We start from the raw sequence: 19,919 nt of genomic DNA on the forward strand, positions 1-19,919 counted from the left end.
TTGGAATTCTAAGCACAGCCTCCACACCAAGGATCAATGGAAACCCTGGACAGCAAAATAACTTACAAAACTTAATGCTTTTGGAGCCTGGTTTTCAAATGCTTGAACATCCCTCAAGGGGTTCAAATGTCAAGAAGACTTCAGGCTGAGGCCATATGGATGTGGGTATTGTAGCTTTAGTGCTCCCAGTTTGGAGATTTAATACCAAATCAAGGAGCTTGCCCGGCAATGATGAATTTTACTACTACTACTACTACTACTACTAGCAGCAGCAGCAGCAGCAGCAGCAGCAGTAGTAGCCTCCTTCAGCCATACAGATTTGAGCAGGTGAATTGATTCACTCCTCTTAAATGCCTCATATGAATAAACCCTTTTGAAAGGAACTAATTTTCTTCTGAATGTGGGACCCAGAATGCACTGTGGAAGTAAAACAGTAACAGTCATGGAAAGCTTTGCTTCTGATTGGGTGATTAAGTGCAGGAGATCTAGGAATCTACACAATTATGACTGTACATGGAATACGGCTTCTTTGGTAGTGGGAGGAAAAGACCTGTTGTATATGTATTAAACTGTTCCTTCTAACAACAGCTGCTATCTGTTTACCAGAATCTATTTACCCCACCCTTCATGAACATTTAACTCAAGGAAGTTTACAATACAATTTAAAATCAAAACAAACAACATGAAAGATATCCTATAAAACTCAGGAGTCCAAAAAGAAGCTTTGAGTCAAATGGACATGGTACCCTTACAAAGCACAAATTTAATCCCAGACTCAGTCCCATTCTCCACTCTCCTCTCCCTATATATCCATATCCTCAACAATACTTCTTCATGCTGCCCATCCCTTTCCCTCTTTTTCAGATTTAAAGAAACACAGACCACGTGCAATTTGGCAAACTGAATAAAGCATTTAAATGGAGGTGATTTTTGAACACTGGCCATATTTGTGTTATTTATCCAAAGAGAATTTTTTTGACATAGAATTCCAAGCACATCTACACAGAACGTTTAGCTACAATATTTTACTTGTACTCAACAACTGCTAATCTATCAGCCTGGAGCCACCAATTAAACATATGACCACCAAGCATTTGCACAGAGAAGGTAGATGGACCTTGTAATTTTCTGCTAAGGTTCTTTTTCATTTCACACAAATCATATATTTATATGTAGCTAGATGTTTTTCCAAAAAGAGGGGTTGTGCAGAGCATGCTTGCAAAAGTGTGTGTGTGTGTGTGTGTGTGTGTACATAATAGACTTATTCATATATTTAAGTGCAGCAGACCAATATAGGTGAACAGGAAGTCTAAGAACTCTCAGGAAGAGTGAGGAGACTGGGAATTCAAACAGACTCAGATTACAGTGTATAAACTTTCTCCTAGGACACTACATCCTCCCTACAGATAATTATTCTATTTGCCTGATAATAGAAGTGTCAGAAAAGGAAAAGCACTGATGCAACACGGACTAGATCGTCTTTCCAGATGTTCAGATAGTACTTCTTATAACTGTACAAATGGAGGATCTTCAAAAGGACTGTTTCAAACACTGTAAATTCCCACATGGAAAGCACTTCATATGCGTTGCCTAATATTTAAGCTCTGCTATAATACCATTAATAAAACTCACCCATCAACCCACACCCAGTTCAGAACTCTTCCTAGGGTGTGGTGGAGGCTAATGCTTGTGACCCTATCCTTTCATCAACATTTATGGTATATAAAGCTGCAGTGTATATTACAGGACAAACCTTGGTCTTAGTTACAGCAGCATTTGAGGGAGACATGCCTATAATTATTTCCGTGAAGATGATAAGTCTACCACTGCTTCAATCTATCATGTGCTATAAGCATGCATAGGTGCTATTGTTCCTTAAAGGTATCTGGACAAAAGCATGAATAGCCAGTGTGGTGTAGTGATTAAGAGCGGTAGTCTCGTAATCTGGGGAACCGGGTTCGCGTCTCCGCTCCTCCACATGCAGCTGCAGGGTGCCCTTGGGCCAGTCACACTTCTTTGAAGTCTCTCAGCCCCACTCACCTCACAGAGTGTTTGTTGTGGGGGAGGAAGGGAAAGGAGATTGTTAGCCGCTTTGAGACTCCTGAAGGGGAGTGAAAGGCGGGATATCAAGTCCAAACTCTTCTTCTTCTATACTTGCCAGATCACTGCTAACTGGCCAAAATGAGGAAGGTGCGAAGTTTCAGCAGAACCATGCGCATTTCCCCCAGCTATCTGTGTAACAAATGGTTGTATTCTGAATACAATTTTAATTTTGGTTTCAATTGGGGCTCCGAGAGGGGCAGGAACTCAATTTAAAAATTACCAATGCAACGCAGTGGACTGGAATTCATTCCAGCTTTGTTTTATTCTGTCACCAAGCTATTTCCTTTGCATCACTGCTTCTTTCTAATGGCACCCCCCTGGCATTATTACAGGGGATTTGGATAATGTATTCCAGATATTCCACTGCTACTCAGGGTCAACCAACGCAATGCAGAGCATTTAACCACTAGAATCCAAGAATCGAATGCAAAGGCAATTTTAAAATAAAAATAAAAATTGCCAGCCTGTTCTTCTACCTGATTAAAATGTGGTCAGTACCTTTCCATATAAAAAAAAACAAATTGCACAAGCACAGAAACAAAAATGCCACTGGTGCACAGTTTCAACATCAGCTTTTATCCTTTGCATCATGGTACCAGCTGCACTTGAGGGCATATGGGATAACCTTTCACTTTTCAGAAAGTAAAAATATTTACTTGCCAGAGCATGTTGCAACTGGTAAATATGCCGAAGCAAGTGGACATGCTGGAACATTTGAACATTTGAAGGCCTGTTGCCTATTCCTCTTATAGCGCACACCTCTGCTTGAAACCTAACTGCTAAAAGTGGCATCCTTTGCAAGAGAAACAAGGCAGGGCTCTCTGCTTTGCTTGCCTACAAAATAAAAAATAACAGATCCCGAACTTGCCCTGCATACTAGCATAGTGGGTCCACTATCCAGGCCTCTATGGTGAGAAAATAATTAGGGGCAATGGTCAGTTCTATCCCCTTCTTATCTTGAAAAAAGATTTTTGCACAGCTTTCTTGCTAGGGGGAATAGGGCTGGCTCCCCATGCCAGGTCATGTACACAATAAGCTGAATATACCTAGTCCAGGGAGATACATTCCAACAGCTGGTGTTAAGACAACTAAGGCAAATACATTTCCTAAGGCAAACACATTCCACATATCTGTTCCTCAAGAATTGAAGACCAACCCAAATGTACATTTTGAAGTAGCCAGATGCTAAGTCAGCTCACTGTTGCACATAGACCATTACCTACTGGTGTATTACTCAGACTAGCTGTGGCTCTCCAGGTTATGATCATTCTCAGCCCTGCTAGCAAAGTTCCTTTTCCCTGGAGTTGCCAGGGATGAAACTTGGGACGCTCTTTATGCAAAGTGTGTTGCTCTACCAGTGAGCTGCAGGTTCTCCCTTGATGGGGTTAAGAGAAAGAGAACGTCATCCTCCGGTACAAGGTGAAGCAACTACACGAGTGGCCAGCAGTTCAGCCCTTATGGCAAGCGCATTTTGCAAGCTGCTTTGCAGGAAGGTGTTAGGTACCTGGACAGATGACTTCTTGTCTGTCTTCCCCAGAGAACGTGATCCTCTTTTCTTCAGAGAATTCTGAAACAGAAGAGGTAATGCAAAGGATAGTTATTTACTGAATTTATTTCCAGCAAAGTTTCACAATACGTTGCACACATTGATCAAAATTATTTTTTAAGTGATGAATCTGTTAAAGAGGCAATGAGTTTTTAAGTAATATGAGCCCTTCATTAATGAAATATTGTGAATTATATGGAAATTTAATAAAAGTATTCATTTTCATAACTTCATCACTCTTTCTATATCCTACCATATTGTCTTTTATTACAACCCATATATTTCTTTGTTCTTCAGGACTTATCAAAACCATACCAAGCAATATGTTATAGAAAGAGTCCGCATTTCTACAAATTGATTCTATTTGAGGCCCATTTCTCTTGAGCTTATATAGTATTTTGACATTAAAGCCAACTCCTAAAGTTTGTTGATCCAGTCACCAGCTGGGAGTACTTTTAGGGGGTTTCTTTTTTTTTAGCATTCTACATTTTTACTCCCAGAATCATATACGAGTTTAATTCTGTATGTTTTGTATTTATTGAATGACACATATAATTTAGCAACAAAATTAATGGTGCTGTATTAAATTGTAATGTCTCAGATATTAACTTTGTAATAATCATTCAGCACACACAAAAATGGAATTAAAAAAACTAGAAAATGAGCTGAGGCGCTATTAACAGGCACAAGTCCTTAACATATTCCTCCTCCTTTTCTATCACCGTGAGTCGGGGCATTATCCTTCACCCACAAACTTCTGTTGAAACTGACATGGCTGGAGTCCATAACAGTCTGAGATTCCACTTTCCCACCCTTAAAAAAAGGAGAGAGTATTTCTGCCTAACAGCAATAGTATGCATAATACAGTGGTACTTCAGTTTTCAAACATTTCTGTTGATGAACATTTCGGTTTTGAACGCACCTCAGAAGTCAAACATGCCACGCGGCTTCCGCTGGGTGCGAGATCCTGAGGCCTAGCTGTCGGCTGTTGAGTTTTCGGTTTTCGAAAGTTTCAGAACTCGGTCTTCAAGAACAGATTACGTTCGAAAACCAAGGTACCACTGTAGTACTTAACTTTTAAAAAGGAATCTGACAAGACATTTCCTAAGACTGGCAGAACCCAAGCAGGAGGAGTGAAGGAAATAAGTATGAGTGAAGCTGAGAAGCCTTTTCTTGAGCTTGCCACTTTCAATGGAGCCCAGTGAGGGTGGGCCAGTGAAGAAAATGGCCATGCGACAGAAAAGCATGGTAATGCAGTGTATATCTCATTATTAACAATCACCAGTCACATCGCAACAACATTTAATCTGAATCTAGTTTTAAGGAAGTTTGGACTGGCATCTGGAGTAGGCAAGCATAGCATGCCTTCTGCATAAACTGGAGTAGGTGTGGACCACAGGGCTGGACCATAATGGTAGAAGTGGAACAATTGCACCAGAGCCTATGTCTGTCTGCAAGGGGCCTTCTTGCCTCCATTTACTCACTGCTATTGCACTCACTGTCTGCCTTGCCACCTCTGTCTGTTGTGGTATACAAATATGTATAATAAAACTAACAAATGATTTTAATTCAGTATGGGTTTTGGGGTTTTTTTAAGTTCCTGCACTCCTTTGGGGGATGGGGAGGGACCCTTTCTGAAAACTGCACCTGGGTCTTCCCCATCACCTTAATCCAACCTTGGGTGTTTGCTTTTCCAGCTTTAAATGTCACAACTTGTATTCAGGTTTGCTATGCATTAATATAAGCCAGCGGATGAGGGTGGGTGGGATATTCCCAAGTGATAATTAAGGCTCTTGAAAATCTGTGCATGACTTTTGTTGAAAACTCTCATTTTGATCTGGGCAGGCACAATTCCTGTGTGCAAAGCTAGAAGAGCAGAATACACAAATGACTCTAGCTTTCCTGACAAAATTGGAAAATAGAAGCCACTTCGTATGGGAATCGACACATCTCTATAGCTAAGTGGTGTCATCTGACATTTGGAGAGCAGCAGAAACACATCCTACATACAAACACAAAGGAAAGGAAAGCACTGTAGAGAATAAGGTGCCATATCTGAGATATCAAAGGTCGAGATTTATTTATAAAGGGCTAGAAAGCTTTGAAGATTCTTGATCATATGGGCACAGCCTGGCTATTCATAGTCAAGACATGTGCTTTCAAGTTGGAAAAAAGAATAACAGCACAAGGTCCAATGAAAAAAAAGATTACATCTTAATCACCTTGACTGAAGCTTTACAGAAAAACCACCTTTGCAAGGCTCAGACAAAAAGCAAGCAGCTGATTATAACCCTATATTTCCAAGTCACTATGCTCCCCACAAACTAGGGTCTCCTCCCTTCTATTTGCACTTTAAACCACTTTGGGGGGGGGTTGAATTAATGCCCCAGTAGCCTAGTAATCATTGGAATGCCTTATTCACCAGGTACAGTTAACAAACCAGATTCATAACATTTAAATATTCCTATATTTTAAGTCTTCCAACAAAACAATAGGTAGAAGTATTGAGAGATTCTATTCACTCTCCCAGTAGAACACTGAATTGGGGAGACGACAATGAAGCCATCAATTTAGAACCCAACTGTTGTGTTAGCATTATGTTGTGTAGGAATTGGTAACATCCAGTGATGAAAGCTATCATTATTCTGTGCCAAGCAAGTAGCAGGGGGCACACTGGGTTGCTGAATGTTCAGAATTCCTCTGATTATCTGATGCTGGGAATAAACAACGGCAGAGCTGCTTGCCTTCATACCCTGCCTTTGTCTGATTCAGCAAGATAACATGTATGTTCAGATTCCGAAGGAACAAGGATCGTGCAATTTTAAAGTGGCTTTAGAAATTGGCTGTGCTTGATTCAGAACTTCCTCTCCCTCCTCCTTTTGTCAGGAGCTGCTAGGATGTGTAGGGTGGCTGCCCCATATGGTGAACCACTGGACTCAGAGGGAGAGAAATAGCACATTCCTTCAGTTGTTCTTCAGTCCTGACTTCTGACTTGCTCTATGTCTATGACTTCTTACTTGACTTGCCCTCACACTGGTGCCCACAGCCCAGCCCTGGCATCCTCATAACAGATGACAGAACAATCCTAACAAGGTCTACTCAAAAATAAGCCCTAATGGTCTGAAGCTCAACATCAAAAAAACGAAGATCATGGCCACTGGGCCCATCACCTCCTGGCAAATAGAAGGGGAAGAAATGGAGGCAGTGAGAGATTTTACTTTCTTGGGCTCCATGATCACTGCAGATGGTGACAGCAGTCACGAAATTAAAAGACACCTGCTTCTTGGGAGAAAAGCAATGACAAACCTAGACAGCATCTTAAAAAGCAGAGACATCACCTGGCCAACAAAGGTCCATATAGTTAAAGCTATGGTTTCCCAGTAGTGATGTATGGAAGTGAGAGCTGGACCATAAAGAAGGCTGATTGCCGAAGAATTGGTGATTTTGAATTATGGTGCTGGAGGAGACTCTTGAGAGTCCCATGGGCTGCAAGTAGATCAAACCTATCCATTCTTAAGGAAATCAGCCCTGAGTGCTCACTAGAAGGACAGACTGTGAAGCTGAGGCTCCAATACTTTGGCCACCTCATGAGAAGAGAAGACTTCCTGGAAAAGACCCTGATGTTGGGAAAGATGGAGGGCACAAGGAGAAGGGGACGGCAGAGGATGAGATGATTGGACAGTGTTGTCAAAGCTACCAGCATGAGTTTGACCAAACTGCAGGAAGCAGTGGAAGACAGGAGTGCCTGGCGTGCTCTGGTCCATGGGGTCACGAAGAGTCAGACACGACTAAAAGACTAAACAAACAAACAAAATGGGGTTGCAGTCAAGTAAGTGGGTTCAGTGCATCAGCCTATCTGCCACCCTTTGTGTCAGAAGAAGAAGCCCATGTGGTCACAGGGGATACCACATTTGTCTTGGGAGTGTGGAGACCTGGGATTAAATTCCAGCTCAGCCAGGGATTCATTGGGCAGAAAGAGGTACGCTGCCATCACCAAGCCTCATCCCCCCACCAGCAAGTCTGAAATAAAACACAAATTTGCTGTGGTTTTGATTAGGATTATAATGCCATGGAGAATAGGGCTATCAATGACTGCTAGCCACTATGGCTATCTTCTAACTCTGCTGTTGGAGGCATGTCTGTGGATGCCAAGTCACTGGGAATCAGTAGCGGGAAGAGTGCTGCTCTGCTCCATTCCTTCTTGCAGATTTTCCACAGGCACCTGGTTAACCACTGTGAGAACAGGATGCTAGACTAAATAGGGCATTGGCCTGATCCAGCACGGCTCTCCTTATAAGAGATCTGATGCCCTCAAATTTATTCTATTACTAGGTAAGACGATAGCTTTTTGCTGGGCCAGCTTTTGAAGCTCCAAATCTTGTAAATACTTGCCAATAAAAGGTTTCTCTTTGCCTAATTTATGGCTCTCTTCTGCCTCCTAACAAGCACCTCCTCACTCTGCAGGAGAGACGGAATGCAGCCAGTGCTATTAAAAAGCTCGCTATAATGAAAAGCTGGTCTGCCGCTCCCACCCTCTAATACTCCCACAAAGCGTTCAGTAAACCAAGCAGGGAGATACGCATCAATAAAAGTCATAACACAGGTCAGAATGATGCCCCTTGGACGCCATTCTGTCCACATATAGTGAGCCAAAAATATTCAAAACCTGGTGCTACAGCTCCATAGCCAAGAAATGCAGCTGTGAAATGTGAGCCGCTGCTTGTGCCAACGCTCAGAGATCCAGGCCACTCCTATTAAGGACAAACCTATTCTTCAAAAGTCACAGCTTCGCTCAGTGGCTTGGCACACCCTAGACAGCAAGCTGGAGGTCCAAGGGAGGGATATGGAGACAGCAGCACCCGAATGGTGCTGCTTGATCCCGTCTCCAGTAGAAATCCAACACATTTGCACCACAGCAGTAAATGATCCCTGATGAGGTTGGTGAGCCAGCCATTCCAGCTCCCACCCTTCCACACAAGCCAAAAAAAGAACAAGCCAGTGATGAATTTCACCAAGGCCAAGAACACACACCCTGCAAGCTGCCTGTGAGATAGAGGCTAGCTGGCTCTGTTTGCCGGACAGACAGCTTTGGGGGGTCCCTTCTGCAGTAGTCTAGTATTCCTTGCAGTGTTTTAGCACTTCCAACCTTCACAGACTATGGCAACCCATTCTGGTGGTCTCCACTCAGAGCCACAGGTATTCTGTAATTATGCAGTGGTCATATTTTTCTGTAAACTGCCTTGAGTGTTTTGTTTTTTTACAACCAGCGGTGTATAAATTATATGAAATAAGCAATAAATAAATGCATGTTTTATGGTTTATTTATTGGACAAAGGACCCAGCATTCTGAATACCTAGCTCTTAAAAGCTGAAGAGTGTACGAATAATGCACAGGGTAGCAGAAGAAGGGGTCAGAGGATTTCCAGTGGTCGGGGAGGGGTGTCTTTAATGACCTTCACCATGATTACCAAAAGCACAATGATGCAAACAAGTGATCATGTGCAAGGATGCAATTTTTAAAAAATAAAAAAGCAAGAAATGTGCAAAACGCAAAACAAATTGCAGAATGAAGTTGGGGTTTTTTTGCACAGGACATGGCTCACTATGAGTCAGGAGTCCAATGTTTGTTTTATCACAGAATATGTACAAGTGCAAAGCAAATAGCTGGTTTTCCACAATGAGTGAGGGGCGTAAGAAAAGGAAATGACCCCCCCCCCCATTTTTCCAGGGGAACTTCCTGTCGATGGACATGCTGCATCAGCAGTGCAGGACAATATAATAGTTATGGTCACTCTGTCATCACAACAAGTAATTCCCATGACCAGCATCGTGCTGCCGAGTTGGCTGCCACCAACATAAGCCAGACTGGATCTGGCTGGTTTTATAACTGCTTTGGCTGCCCTGCTGTTTTCAGTGCCCCCCCCTTTTTTGCTGCAATTTGTGCACATTCGATAGCAAAAGCTAACAAATGTGATTAAATGTGACTGCTACCATGTTGATGCAACCAGACAAACACATAAGCTCCCTTTCAGACCCCTCCAGGCTCCAGCATAAACAAGTCTTTCTGAATCCCTCCCCCCTGCAAGACAAATGAAGCCACAGGTGCAAACAGTGCGCGTGACAATTAATTGGCCTTTCCAACACTTATCCAATTATCAGAGATGCTCCCTCCAGCTGGAGAATAATCAGCACATAATCCCCTTAGGAGCAAGCCCCCTCCCACTGCTCAGAAGCCTTCCAGAGGTAGTTTGTGCATGCCCATAGCTGTCAACTTTTCCCTTTTCTTGCAAGGAATCCTATTTGGAATAAGGGGGTTTCCCTTTTAAAAAGGGAAACGTTGACAACTATGTGCATGCCTGAGCGCCATTCTGTAGGTTAACAGGCAACTGCAAAAGACAATGGATGGGATAATTGAAGCTGCACTGCAGGCAATAGACCCTAAACTGATTGTTCTCCGGAGTCTCCACCTCAAACATGTATTGAAGAAATGCAACTGCTCCAAGTTTGCACCTAGCTGGTTTCTTCTTAGAGGAGACTAGAACAGTGGTGCACTTGGAACCATTGCCAAGGATGATGGTATAAATAGGCTGCTGAAAGGTGTGAATATCCTAATGGAAGCCAGCTGGATTTCATCGACAGCCATCACCCAAATATTTGTGCTGCCTGCACTTTAAAAAAATGTAAGCAATTCAATGCTGAGTCCCTAAGCCTAGAAGAAGAAGCTTCCCCTCCCCACCCACCAGCATTTGAAAAAGGAAGCTGCCTTACCTGCCCACCGAAAAAGGAATGCATAAAAAAGTAACAGGTTTGCAAAGATTTAAAAGGGAGCCTACCCAAATAAATGATCAACCTTTGGTTAAGTTGATAAAAATATGACAAACTGACCCCTTCATGCAATACACATGTGAAGGGGGCTGCTTGTGTCTTAATGAACTTGTTTCCGATGACACACAAGAATCTTGGGACAGCTGCATATTGTGGCAGGTCACTGAAAAATGGCAAAACATAGTAGCTGCAGAAAATCCAGGAGAAAGTATACCAATTTTTTGGAAAGAACAACAGCAGCGAGAATGTTTATCGCCAAAGACTGGAAGGGAGAGAAAACCCCAACGAAGGAGGAATGGCAGATAAAATTGTTTGATTTTTTGGAACTTGCAAAAATGACAGAAAGAATCAAACAAACCAAAAGTTTATAAAGGAATGTGAGTGTATTTTAAAAAACATTGTTCCCAACTAAAATCTTTAGTATGCTTGGATTAATTTTTGCAGATTACATGATTAATAAATAATGTATTGGATATAACATAGATTATGATAAAGAACACAGTAAAAGGGGAGGGGGAGAAAAAAGGGGGGGAAAGACTCGCAGTGAGGTAGATGGAAGTCATCTGTAAAAAGTAGAAGACTATTTAGTCAAGATTTAAGATCCTGAAGACATATGGTGTTGAAGATTTTCATTAAGTATGGGCGTTTCTTCATGATCTTTTTTCTTCCAGTAGCACCTTAAAGACCAACTAAGTCAGTTCTTGGTATGAGCTTTCGTGTGCATGCACACTTCTTCAGATATCTGAAGAAGTGTGCATGCACACGAAAGCTCATACCAAGAACTGACTTAGTTGGTCTTTAAGGTGCTACTGGAAGGAATTTGTTTTGTTTTGACTATGGCAGACCAACACGGCTACCTATCTGTAACTGGATCTTTTTTCTGTGTATTTTGTGTATCTTGTGTTGTTTTGAAGATGAATTAAATACTTGTAATATCTAATGAAACTAATAAAAAGCAGTTTGTCTGTCTGTCTGTCTGTCTGTTTGTTTGTTTTGCAAAACAGGGATTCTGTGATTAGATATTAAGTCAAATGCCTCTTGGCAAGGAAGAAAACAGAAGGTGAAATTGGTGCTTGGGCTTGAATCCTGCCAAGTCCCCAGCAGGCTAGGGATCGGCTCCCTTCTCCCTCCATTGAAAGACATAGCAGCTAGATGATGCAAAGTAATCTCTTCGTCTTCCCAGGAGGTGCCAGTTCTTGAGTGCGAAACCCAACTTATATAGAGCTAGTCTTACAGTGCATTAATAACAATGAAATATGTAGTCAGTGGAGACAGCTGCACAGCTGGTTGGAGCCAATGGAGACAGCTAGTTGGCCACCACTTAGACCAGCAGTTCTCAACCTGTGGGTCCCAGATGTTGTTGGACTACAACTGCCATCATCCCTGAGCTCTGGCCTTGTTAGCTAGGGGTGATGGGAGTTGTAGTTCAACACCATTTGGGAATCCACAGTTTGAGAAAGGCTGTCTTAGACCATGGGTAGGCAAACTAAGGCCCGAGAGCTGGATCAGGCCCAATCGCCTTCTAAATCCAGCCCGCGAATGGTCCAAGAATCAGTATTTTTACATGAACATAATGTGTCCTTTTATTTAAAATGCATCTCTGGGTTATTTGTGGGGCCTGCTCGGTGTTTTTACATGAGTAGAATGTGCCCTTTTATTTAAAACGTTATTTGTGGGGCATAGGAATTCGTTCATTATTTTTTTCAAAATATAGTCTGGCCCCCCACAAGGTCTGAGGGACAGTGGACTGGCCCCCTGCTGAAAAAGTTTGCTGACCCCTGTCTTAGACAAAAGCACTGCCTTTCATAAATTTGGGGGTTTAGGAAGTAAAGGTGGGGAAAGGATCTAGATGGAGCATAGAGACTTACAATTTTGCCTGCACAGACACTGGTAATTCAGAATGAACGGTTTCAGAATCAACTGCTTTCAACCCCCAGATGCAATCCCAGCATGTGCACACAAGGAAGCAGTTGACAAGACACAGAACTGTAAATACATGGTTAAGAGGTGCTAACCAACAGCAGGCGGGAAAAGGCAATTCACCCACAGCACCAGCACATCCTTACAAAAATGGAGCTCTGTGGGGGAAACGGGTATTAGCAGCATCCTGGTCTGTCAACTATGGAACACTCATCCTAGAATACAAAATGGATTCTAATGGTGCAAGATATACAGTTCTGCTCCGGAATGCCACAGAATCAATAGCCTTCTCTCCAAGATATAAATTCTCAATGTGGGATAGAATACTCCTAGCATTGTGGCTGCTAACTAAGAAGTATGAAACTTAACACAACACTCCGGCGAAAGCCCAGCAGCATTATAAAGCTCCACTTTACTCCACCTGATCCTAAGGAGGCATCAGACGTTCAGCAGCAATTTGGATTTTGAGATCTTCCTCCACTTGCCTTGCTCTTCCAGTTTCCTGGCTTTGCTTCAGCCACAATGCTTAGGAGTACAGTCATACCTTGGGATAAATACGCTTCAGGATAAGTATTTTCGGGCTGCGTTCCGCGGCGACCCGGAAGTAACAGAGTGTGTTACTTCCAGGTTTCGCCTCTTGCACATGCGCAGACGGTCAAAATGACGTCACGCGCATGTGTGGAAGCGGCAAAACGCGACCCACGCAGTCGCGTCTTACGTTCTGTTCAGGGTGCGAACGGGGCTCCGGAACGGATCCCGTTCACATCAGATGCTTTTTAAACAAGACCGCACACCATTCCAGAGCTATAGCAGTGCCTTGGGGAACCTACTGAAGAGCTTTCCAACGTGATCCAGAAAGCCAACAAGTTCTATTCTCATTTTTCAAGATATATTCCAGGGGTGGAAGAAGAGGAAGGCATGGCAGCAGAAAGAAAAACTGGGCTGCAATGTGTTCCAGTCCTTCACTTTCACAACGAAGCTGCTACTACACTCTCTCCCTCCCTCCCTCTGTGTGTGTGTTTGTGTACACACACACCATCCAAGTCATCTGTATGCAACACCAACTGTTCGGGTTTCTGTGTACACACATCATGTGACTCCAGTCTGGCATGCTGGCCACAGGACAACCCTCTCCTCGCCTTCATCACCCATCTCACACTGACAGCTACTGCACTTCTTTTCACTTGCTATTCAGATCATGCACACAGACTGCTCAGAAACCAATCTCATGCCCATTAGTACTGCCTGCTGTGTGGATGGGCAGACAGGCTGCCTAGAGAACAATAGGCAAAGAGAAAAGCTGCAAGTCCTATCCAATATTGTTACGGAGGGCTGAGGCTTCTAAGCTGCCCTTGCGGCCATTTGCTCTGTTCTGAAATTTGTCCTAGGCATTACTGCAGGGATTTGCAGGTCCTCTTGCACCCACTAACATTTCTCCATACAGCTGTGCAAGTGGATACAGAACTTCAGGAATAAAAAATTTAAAGTGTAGGAAAGGGGTTCCAGCAGCCTGTCACCATGGCTGTGGTCAAGGAAACGGCTGTGTGTTCCCTATGCACACACCAGCCTTTCTTCATACCCACATTTATAATTGCATATTGGAAATTGTCAATAAGAGCCTGTTGCAAGTCTGTTAGCCATTCACATGATTAGGGACAAACCCCCATGTATCTGCAAAGAGAATTGAAGATTGAGAGAAGGCAAGATGCCGCAGTAGAACCAAACTGCCCACTAGCAGCAATTCTAAGTCAGGGCAAAGAACTATTATTTATTATTATTATTATTATTATTAAAATTTATATACTGCCCTATACCCACAGGTCTTAGGGCAGTTCACAGGATAAAATCACAATATAAAAAAAACAAAATACATAATCAAAATAAAAACAAGAACAACCCAATAACCCAGCGCAATTAATCAGGGAGGGAAAATAGAATTTCACACACACACACACACAATATCTGTAATAAAACATATAAAAATAAGCACCCATCAGGTATCATCAAGGAGCAGATTAATAGATCAATTTAACTGTCTTTCAAATCAAATTACAGGTAGGTAGCCGTGTTGGTCTGCCATAGTCAAAACAAAATAAAAGAAAAAAATTCCTTCCAGTAGCACCTTAAAGACCTAGCTCATACCTAGAACTAACTTAGTTGGTCTTTAAGGTGCTACTGGAAGGAATTTTTTTTCTTTTATTTTGTTTCAAATCAAAACATTTTAGCCATTGGGTTTTTTCCAATTGCAATGATTCAAAGATGCTCTTGATCCAGTGGATCAAAGCCTGCAACATGCAGAAGGGCTGGCTGGGCATTTGCTATGTGTTAGTTTTATTTGCTAGAAGATTTAAGTTCACACAGAAACAGCACTGCAAGAGCAACTGAGTACTGCTCCGGAAGGGTTTAGTTTTATAGAAAATACGTAATACCAAGGTATGTCAACTTTGGGCTAAAAAACCTGGTCATTGTATTTTTTAATGCAGAATGAATCAGGATAGTAAAGCAAGGGAGTTTGCCTGGCCTGACTCCAACTAGGGTAATTCCATGTTGCAGACACTTAACTCTTGCTGTGACTGCAACTGGAAACCAGATTCCTTTTGGCCTACTGCCCTGACCTCACACACAGTTCCATTCTACACCACATTTTTGGCAACCTTGTGAGCACCAAGAACTGGTTGCTCTCCCTTAAGATAATCCTGTAGGGAGCTATTGAACATGCATGTTTTGTCAGCTTTGCTACCTAACACTTCAGCAAGCCCCAACTATTTTATGTTACACTGCCACTTTCCTGCAGTGAAGTGCCTAAATACAGCATCATTAGAACTATACAGCATAGTGGTACCAGAAGACCGTTATGCTGAGAGACCAGAAACAGAACCTGATGCCAAGGAAATCGTTAGTAGTCTGAGATCCATTCATCTACACTTCCATGACCCCATTTGACTGCAAGTCATCAAATGGATATGAGAAGTGCCTAAACTATACATAGTTTCTCTTGGAGGAAGCAAGGATATGGCACATTCCAGCTGCTAGCAGCAAACACAAGAACCCAAAGGGCAGACATGAAAAAGATAAGTTACAGATAGGTAGCCGTGTTGGTCTGCCATAGTCAAAACAAAACAAATTCCTTCCAGTAGCACCTTAAAGACCAACTAAGTCAGTTCTTGGTATGAGCTTTCGTGTGCATGCACACTTCTTCAGATACACTGAAACAGAAGTTTCCAGACCCTTCTATATAGTGAGAAGGTGGGGAGGGGTATTACTCAGAAGGGTGGTGGGAATGGGTGATTGGCAGATAGCTGTGATGAGCCTGTTGACGACTCTTAACGACTGCAATAGGTCTTACAGGAAAAAGCAAGGGGTGAAAAGGTGAAAAATGGCTTTGTCATGTATAATGAGATAAGAATCCAAGGTCTTTGTTCAGACCAGGTTTCTCCATGGTTTTGAGTTTGGTGATAAGTTGTAATTCAGCAGCTTCTCTTTCCAGTCTATTTCTGAAATTCCTTTGTAGTAAAACAGCTACTTTGAGATCTTGTATAGAATGTCCTGGGAGATTGAAATGTTCTCCTACTGGTTTCTCTGTCTTGTGATTCCTGATGTCCGATTTATGTCCGTTTATTCTTTGGCGTAAGGTCTGGCCTGTTTGTCCAGGAAGACTAGTTCAGGATTAGGTGTACAGCCCATTCTGGATGGAGTTGCACTCTGCTTGAAGAGTCAGGATCAGAGTTTGAGGGTGCTCCTTCATCTGGCATTGCCCATAGGACATTTAGCTGGAATGTAAACCCAGGGGTAAGCATCACCTATGTTGCTCCACTCACTTCTGCCTCTTTTCATCACTGGTAATGTGGCCCCAGAAGATTGCCTGTTAGAAAATGTGACTCTAAGGCTGGAAGAAACACAAAATACCCCTGTCCTAGGCACTCACAGATAGCCACTGCAGCAACTTTGTACATCTTTGGCTAGTGCCCCAGCCCTTTCCTGGAGATCAGCTACACATGCCTTGGTCACACTCACATTAGATTACTGTAATGTGCTCCACATGAAATGGCCCATTGAAAGTGTATTAAGGAGAGAAATAAAAGAAGGGGGGGAGCCAAAGATACAAATCTTTGTACTGTGCCGGTAGATGTGTGCAAATTGGGAGAAACAGCCTTAGGGAGCCTTAACAAGCAAGCAACTTGATGGTCATCCAAGTTCATGTCTTTTGCATGTTTCATCCACTTCCCAACGCATGTTTAGAACACAACTTACTAGTAGCAAAGAGGTAAGCAGGAGACCTGGGAAGATGTAATGTTGTAGATTCTATATGCCTTGAGCAAGTCACTTCTCCTCAGCCTAAGCTAACTTGCTGTGAAGCTGGAACACTGATCAAAGCTCCTTGGGGGAAAAGAGAAGATAGAAATGCAATCCCTTAGGATAGTACTTACCTCCCGTAGCTTATCCATCTCATTCTGAAGCACCTGCTTAGCCAACTCACTCTCAATGAGCCGTTGGCGCAAGTCCTCATTCTCATCCTCCAGCTTGATCCGTTTTTTCTCCACTGTCTCCAGTTCATTATGGAGCCTCACAGAGACATCTTTGGCTACCTATAAACACAGCAAAAAGTAATATGAGGTTTGGTCCTCAGATCTGATGATGCGCAAGTTAATATTACCAGCAGTACTGACATTGGGCTTTAGATTCTATTTTGATCAGGGCTATATATCCCACCTGACTGTCCCTCTTCCAAAATCCTCACTGGCATTTAGCTTTCCCGATCTATTTAGAAAGAAACAAATTTTCTTCCAAAATGCATGCTAACATTCAAAATTGCTTAAGTAGGAGCTACGGCTTGCAGCATTAAATTGTAGCTAAGCATTTTGCACAGATTTCATTTTTAATCCTTTAATTCAAGTTGTACCAGCATAATTATGTTCAAGATACGAAATGTTAGCAAGAGACACATTTTACAGGTCCCTCCCTCCCCTTATGTGGCCCAAGACTTTGTTCTTAATGAAGAATGCAGCCATCTTGGGAACACAGCATGGTTTTGCACATTAGAAGCATGCACTGAAAAAGGAAGCAAAAGTGATGCTATCAGACAATATCAAAAGGATTTGTGCAACTCTTCGTAAGGGAGCACAAGAGCTGTGCCTACTGAATATACCGTATTTTTCGTCCTATAGGGTGCGCCGGCCCATAGGACGCACCTCATTTTTTGGGGGGGAAATGAATTAAAAAACCCCCAGCCGCGGCTGCAGCCCCAAGCCTTGTGGACACCCGTCCGAAGCACGGGGAGCCCTCCGGAGGGCTCCCCGTGCTTCGGGCTGCAGGCTGCCGCCCCAAGCCTCGTGGGCCCGGCGGGACCTCCTGCCGGGCTTGCAAGGCTTGCAGATAGCTTCCTGAAGCCTGGAGAGCTAGAGGCATCGGTGCGCACCGACCCCTCTCACTCTCCAGGCTTCAGCGAAAGCCTGCATTCGCCCCATAGGATGCACACAAATTTCCCCTTCATTTTTGGAGGGGGAAAAGTGCGTCCTATGGGGCGAAAAATATGGTACACATCTTGCCATCTTTGCACAAAAACCAGAAGTATGGAGAAAACCACATCCTCTTGACTCCCTCTTCCTTGTAGTAAACGATGCACCTCTTGTTATTCAGCGGCATTATGGTGTATGCTTTGCTGCACAGCCCCCCCAAAATCAGAACTTTCACAAAAGTTCTATGTCCTTATGCCCATGATCTTATGTCCAATGGTGCTTTGAATGCCAGCATCTCTGGTTACAGAAGAGGGAATAACTGTCACATACAAGACTGAGATGCCAGTCACTTCTGAGTTTGTTCGCTGCGGTTGCTGGCAGGTTTTAGATGCACATCAGCAAGTTTCAGAAACTGTGCAAAATGAGAATTAAAGGAATCTAGACACATTTAGATGCACCAAGGTCACCACCTAATAATTCTCTGCGAATCCACAGGCATAGAAAGGGGAACAAGTTGGTGGTGCTACATTATCCTCTCTGAGCTTTCCCCATTGAACCAGGATAGATTTTTTTTTAATGTATTGAACTGAAGAGCATAAATCAAATATTAAAGTTACAAACAGGTTCACTAATGTCAATATTAATGGTGCAATGGGTAGTCTAGCAATTACAGTAGCACCAGCCATACCTCCTACTGTAATGTGAGGATATTAAAAAAAAATGTAATTCTCTATCATGGGTGCAGAAGCATCAAATAGGCTTTGCCACTGGCACTTAGACATGTCAGACTCAGATTGTGCGACCAAAGTATAGCCAGGAAGAGCATCGAGGAGGGAAAGGGTAAGTCAAATGCCAAAGCTGTAAAATGGGAAAGAACACAATTCATGTGAATCCGTTGAGCAGACTGAATAATACTGAACCTAAACTATCTGAGACTCAGGATTCAGACTTTCAAACGAAAATGTCAAAAATGGGGCATGGTAGAGCTTTACTGTCTGTTCCATGGAACAATCATGGAACACTGAATTACTCTTAATATGGGGCATATCTCTTAATGCATCTGTAGACACAGGAAGTAGTTCCACAGTCCTGATGACCTTATGTTCACAAACATTTTCCAGCAAATCCCAAGCAATGAATTCTGGTACCCAGGGACCCTCTGGGCTTGACCTCTTCTGCAATAAAGCTCTCACAAAATGGCTTTATCTGATAATTAGGGTCATAGGTAGTCCTTTATCACAGTCCAAGGAAAGAGGAGAGGTTCTTCACTGGGAAGGAGGAAATTAACTTTACAAAAAATGAACTTTTGTGGGGGGCGGGGGAAGCAACCGAAAGACCAGATGGCAAGACATCAATATCTAATTTCAAGACCCTCCGCAGTGTGTGATCCCAAATAAAATAGGGGTACCCTGTATGGAATCTCTAGGAAGCACCACTGAGCCTATATAAAACTTTAGACTGTATGCAGCCAAACCTGCAAACATAAGTGGGTTTTCCAGCTGCGGGTTGAGTTCTGCTTTCCACACACCCACACAGCCTTCACCCATTATAAACACATAGCTTCCAATGAATGTTGATTGCCTCCTCCTCTTTTTTTAAAAAAATATTTTTTCTTTATATTTTCATTTTACAATAAACACAAAACACAAATTTGAATTATTCCACATCATATTTCAACCCCCCTCCCCCCTTTCAGAGGTTTCTTACACTTATATTGTTTTTTACTGCATTTTTGAGACTGACACAAGGGCTAGCCAATCAGTACTGTGCAAAGAACAAGTCTCTGCTGAGCTCAATCCAAGTGGAGTTTTTTTTTTGGGGGGGGGGAGCGTGTATTGAAAATGTTACATGTCCCCAAAAAGAAAGGAGAGTCTTTCCACAGCAAGCTTACAGTTAAAATTGCATACACCTCTATACACACTTAATACTGGCACTACCTCACTGTACAGAGGTCCACTGTACAGAGGACCTCCTTTGTTTCTTTTGCGTGATGATAAAGAAACTGCAAAGAAGAGAAGGCCATTACATTTATATTCAAGTGTCAGGAGGGGGAACTTCGGCTGACATGT

The 19,919-nt window shown here is 42.8% G+C and overlaps 1 protein-coding gene across 4 annotated transcripts in view; it reads right to left on the reverse strand.

Moving 5' to 3' along the window:
* Nucleotides 1-19,919, reverse strand: part of MTCL2 (microtubule crosslinking factor 2) — an 85,454-nt gene that overhangs the window by 34,330 nt on the left and 31,205 nt on the right. For all 4 annotated transcript variants that reach the window (XM_081864718.1, XM_081864719.1, XM_081864720.1 and 1 more), the window contains exons 3-4: nucleotides 16,822-16,980; nucleotides 3,608-3,670 (exon numbers count right to left, since the gene is read on the reverse strand). In XM_081864718.1, the coding sequence (XP_081720844.1) occupies nucleotides 3,608-3,670; nucleotides 16,822-16,980 (222 nt within the window). The remainder of the gene's footprint in view (nucleotides 1-3,607; nucleotides 3,671-16,821; nucleotides 16,981-19,919) is intronic.

The sequence above is a fragment of the Podarcis erhardii genome (genome assembly GCF_964252035.2).
Source record: "Podarcis erhardii genome assembly, chromosome: 6".
Lineage (NCBI taxonomy): Eukaryota > Metazoa > Chordata > Lepidosauria > Squamata > Lacertidae > Podarcis > Podarcis erhardii.